The following is a 5,255-nucleotide window of genomic DNA, read 5'->3' as shown; positions in this document are numbered from 1 at the left end:
ATTCGGTTTACTTTTTGGAGAAAATAATTTTACTGATTTCAGCAAAAAAAAAATGACGTCAAAATCATTAGTTGTGTGGTTAACATCGAAAAGTTGAGTAGTTTGGCCAAAATAATGTCTTTCCCCCAAAAAATTATAAATCATGTAACATTTTGGTAATTAAAAAGTAGTAAAGGTAAGTTTTGAAAAAAAAAAAAAAAAAAAAAACTTAAAAGGATTCAAAGGTTAATTAATTATATCAACAAAGTTAACCTTCAATTCCTGTAGCACATCAAAAGAACTCTATAGTTAAGCATGCTCAAGTGAGAGTAGTGTTGGGTAAAATGTGACTAATTTTTGGTTAATAGTGACCACTCTAGGGAAAACAGACCATTAGTTATAAAAAGTGGTTGTTATTTTACAAAAAAAATGGTCACATTTTTCATATCGCAGGTACGACGGTCGTACTATAGATTTTGAATATAATTATATACGAAACAATAAGTACAAGAGAAATGAAAATAAGAATGTCGATAAACTAAAGAAATAAAAAAAAATGCTAGGAAAAAAAGATTAAGTTTACTTTTTGGAGAAAATGGTTTTTCTAACTTCAACAAGAAAAAATAACGTCAAAATCATTAGTCTTTAGGTTAACATTAAAAATTTGATTGTTTTGGCCAAAATAATGTTTTCCCCGCAAAAAATTGTAAATCATGTAACATTTTTGTAATTAAAAAGTACTAAAGGTGAGTTTTCAAAGAAAAAAACAAACTTAAAAGGATTCAAAGGATAATTATATCAACAAAGTTAACTTTCAATTCCGGTAGCACATCAAAAGAACTCTACAGTTAAGCGTGCTGAGGTGAGAGTAGTGTTGGGATGAGTGACCTCCTGGGAAGCCTCCCCGATGCGCACGGATGCATGACTGGTGAAACCAAATAACGTTCAAATGAATCGAGTTAACTAGTGAAACAAGTACCTAGGTTTTCACGGTTCCATATATGATAAAAAATCCATTGTGAAAAAAAAAATATTTTATGTTTTGTTTATTTTGTTTTCATATATATTGTTTGCCACGGGAATTAATTTTCGCCACGGCAAATTTATTTGGCCACGGGAGTTATTAGCCACGAGAGAATCTGTGGCCAAAAAATCAATAATAGCCACGTTCTTGTTTTTCCCGTGGCTATCTCTTTGCCATGGCCACTTGCGTCACGAAAGGTATTCTCGTGACAAAATGATTTAGCCACGGAAATTTAGCACTTGCGCCACGAATTTAGCCGTGGCCCAAGTGCACATTTGTAGTAGTGCATCATTGCGCTTGTGTGAGGGCCACATTCTCCGTCGTGGACCTCTTCCATGAACCTCTGTGGTTTTTTATGGTCAATGGACAGGAGAAGGAAGACTTGAGGTGTTCTCTTTTAGAGCTGATCTTGGCTTATAACGAATTACGAGGAGAGTAATCAGATTGTTCTTTGTCTTCTTGGTCATAATTGGGAGGATATTCTTTTTTTTGTGGTTGAGGATTGCTTGGTAACAAGGTTCGTTATGGGTTTCCTCTTTGTTGTTGATGAAATAGATGTAAGCTGGCTTGCTCCTTCTTTCGATGCGTAAGGGCATGTATGTCATGTCATCGGGTATCTTGATGAGTGAGGAAAGTTTTGCCGGAGCATCGGCGAATTTATTATCTTCTCGAGGAAGGTGGTAGTAGTCGACTTGGTTAAAAAATTCCGCTTCTTCATTGATATTTGTTTGGGGTGCTAGGTTGTCGCTTCGGATTTTCCATGATCCGGACACCTGGTGGATCATGATGGAGGAATCGTCATGGACCCTCAGCCTCTTGATGCCAAGTACCATGGCTGCTTGTAGACCGATTAGACATGCTTCGTATTCGGCGACGTTGGTGACGTTGAAGTCTAGCTTGACTGAAATTGGGATATGTCCTCCATTGGGAGATATTAGAAGGATTCCTACTCCAAAACATCTAAGGTTTGATGCACCATCAAAGTATATGTCCCATGCTTCAGTGTTTGTGCAAAGGATGCCTTCGTCGGGGCGTAACCAACTGTCGGTCATTGGATCCTCGTTAACAGGATTTTCTATTAGGAAGTCAGCAACGGCTCTTCCTTTGATGACTTTGAGGGGTATGAACTTGAGGTCGTATTTGGAAAGCATGAGCGTCCATCTGGAGAGTCTTTCATTTAGCACAAATTTCTCGAAGATGTATTTGATGGGATCCATCACGGAATAGATGTGAACCGTATGGCTGAGCATTTAATGTCGTAGTTTCCTCGTGGCCCACACCAAAGCGAGAAACATTTTCTCAAGCTGTCTGTATTTGATCTTGTAATCGCTGGAAATTTTTGCTGATGTAGTAAATAGCTCGCTCCTCGTCGTTGATCGTCTGTGCTAGCATGGATCCCATGGCAGTGTCTGTGATGGTTAGGTACAATGATAAAGGTGTACCCTGTTACGGTGGCATGAGAACAGGAGGTTTGGATAGGATCTCCTTTATCTTATCAAAGGCTTTTTGGCAGTTATCGTCCCAATTGGTGTGATCGGTGACGTGAAGCTTCTTGAAGATAGGCTCGCAAATCATGGTGAGCTTGCCTATGAAACGACTGATGTACTGGACTTGGCCTAGGAAACTCGGATCTCATTCTCGTTCTTGGTTGAGGCATCTCTTAAAGGGCTTTGATTTTGGTTGGATTAATTTCATTGCCTCTTTTGCTGACGACGGGTCCTAGTACTTTTCCGGAGGTGATCCCGAATGCACACTTCTGATGATTTAATCGTATGTTATATTTCCGAAGGCGGACGAAGAATTTTTGGAGGGCGTCATTGTGGCCATATCGTTCCTTTGATTTGACGATTATATCATTGACATATACTTTTACCTCTTTGTGCATCATGTTGTGTAGGAGAGTGGTGGCGGTCCATTGATAGGTTGTTTCGGCATTGATTAGGCCGAAGGGCATGACTGTGTAGCAACATGTGCCCCACTGCATAGTGAACGTAGTTTTGTGCATGCCTTGTTCTGCCATTGTGATTTGGCTGTAGCCAGCGTACCTGTCCATGAATGATAAAAGGGCGTGCTACAGAGGAAAGTCGTCCTTGGGACTTGCCCTGTTCAGGTCTCTGAAATCTACACAAACCCGGATTCTCCCATTCTTTTTGGGTACGGGGACTATGTTAGCCACCCAGTTAGAATACTCGAAAAATTTAATGAAGCCGCCTTTGAATAGCTTGTTAACCTCTTCTTTGATCTTCAAGGCCCATTCGGCGCGCATGCAGCGTAGTTTTTGCTTCACTGGTCGGGCTCCGGGCCTAATTGGTATCCTGTGCTCGGCGATCTCCCTATCAATCAGAGGCATGTCTTTGTAGGACCAAGCGAACACATCCTTGTATTCGAGCTGGAGGTCGATGAATTGTTGTCTTTCCTAGAGGTTGTGGGTGGTCCCTATCTTAAGTTCTTGAGAGGTTTGGTCGGTCCCTACGTTTATAGGTTCGGTGTCCTCGATTACGGGTGTTCTAAGTTCACTTTTCTCGAGTCGAATTCCTCATGTTCGTTCTGAATTGCATTACAGTTAAATTCTGAGAAATCACGAGCAAACATAGCATTCATTTGATTAACCTGAACAAAGAGCTCAGACAAGACATCCATCTGGTGTAGAGTGAGAGGTGACACAGCAGAGGAGGTGGCTCCTGGGACATGCCCCAGGTTTCTAGCCTCCAGGGGAGTAGGGGTGACGACAACAAGTACATTGATAGTGGGAGAGGGGTTCTTAGGACCTAAGACGGACTCTGACTCCGACACACACTCTGAATCATCTTCACTTCCCTCAGCCTTGAATATGGGACCTTCTTCAGTGGTGAACTTGAGAATGCGGCCTTGGTTATCAGTCCATTTCACAATCTTCCTCTAGCCTTGGACAATCTTCTTCGGGTCAGCATCAAAAATCAAAATAGTAGAATCGAACTTGTTGTCTTCGTGAATGATGTCTACGATCCTTTCGTGGTCGAGGTGCTTCATGTTGTCTCCTCCATTGAGGAGGCTTACAGCTTGTCCGTCAAGGCAAGGTGCACATTCAGACTTGGTTGGGATAACAGAAGTTGCATCAACGGGGATGAAGTAGCAGTCTTGGAAAACCTCTATGCCCGGGTACTTGGCCTTCAGGATGGGATCATAGATGGTTTCGGGAAAGCCGTTTTATGGCTCAACCTCCCCTTCTAGGATGAAGTATCCGTTCAGTGTCGGGTAATAAGGGCGGAGGATAACTCCTTCCTTCTTGCAATTCCTTACTAACAGCTTCATTTCTTAGATGTCTTGATTAGTTGGTTCATAGCCTAACCCAAAGCGGACATTGGGAACCTTGACCTCTTTTATTGGGGGTAAGGAGCTTTAAAGAGGGTTAAGAGGCAAGCCCGGGAAATACCCTTTGCACATCATCATGTTGTTGATCACGAGGTTCGAGAACGGGTCAAAGTCAGATTGGCGTTCATATTGGGTTAGGACATTCATGGCTTAGAAACCCACATTCAGTCTGGACCTCTTCAGTTACTTGAGAGGCTATTCCATTCTCTATGACAGCACGTATAGGGGAGGTAGGAATGGTGATTGCTTTCCTATAGAGGGAGTCTTAACTTTCTGGTGCAATGTTGAGGTGACAACTTTTGTTACGTGAATTCAATGGCGTCCCAGAAGCATGTAGAAAGAAGCTTTAATATTGACGACCTGAAAGTTGACCTGACTTTCAAGGAATTTGCGACGAGTGCCGTCATAGGCAGGAACTCCTTGACTAGTGGGAATTAGGTCAGATTCCTCATGTTCACTCTGAATTGCATTGAATTTAGACCAGCGACTTTGCGACGGGTGCCGTCATAGGTACGAACTCCTTGACTAGTGGGAATTAGGTTAACTTCTTTTATCCCCAGCTTGCGCACAGTTTTGAGATGGATGACGTTCACGTCAGAGCCAGCATCGACGATGACCATGGGTTTGTTCTTGTTGAGGTATTGAATAGTTATGTATAGCGCCAGGTTGTGATTAGCCCCGAAGGTAGGGATGTCTTCGTCATAGAAGATGATAGGGTTGTTCAGTCTAGGGACATCCCTTATCATATGGGCTACTACCTCCTCGGGGGAAGAAGTGGACGGCACGGGTAGTTTTCTTAGAGCTTGGAGTAAAGCTTGAAGATGTTCGAAGGATGTGGCGATCAGCTGCCAGATTGATATTACGGCCTTGGACTTCTGGAGTGGTTTGAGGATTGATTTTT

The 5,255-nt window shown here is 42.3% G+C and overlaps 1 protein-coding gene across 1 annotated transcript; it reads right to left on the bottom strand.

The window, feature by feature from the left end:
• Positions 1–1,362: 1,362 nt before the first annotated feature.
• Positions 1,363–2,220, bottom strand: LOC141632876 (uncharacterized). Its single transcript, XM_074445379.1, has one exon. It carries the CDS (start codon positions 2,218–2,220, stop codon positions 1,363–1,365), a length of 858 nt encoding a protein of 285 aa, XP_074301480.1.
• Between the last annotated feature and the right edge of the window lie 3,035 nt (positions 2,221–5,255).

Source organism: Silene latifolia, chromosome Y, assembly GCF_048544455.1.
Source record: "Silene latifolia isolate original U9 population chromosome Y, ASM4854445v1, whole genome shotgun sequence".
Taxonomy (NCBI): Eukaryota; Viridiplantae; Streptophyta; class Magnoliopsida; order Caryophyllales; family Caryophyllaceae; genus Silene; species Silene latifolia.
The sequence above is the reverse complement of the archived record's forward strand: the minus strand, read 5'-3'. Positions and strand labels throughout refer to the sequence as shown.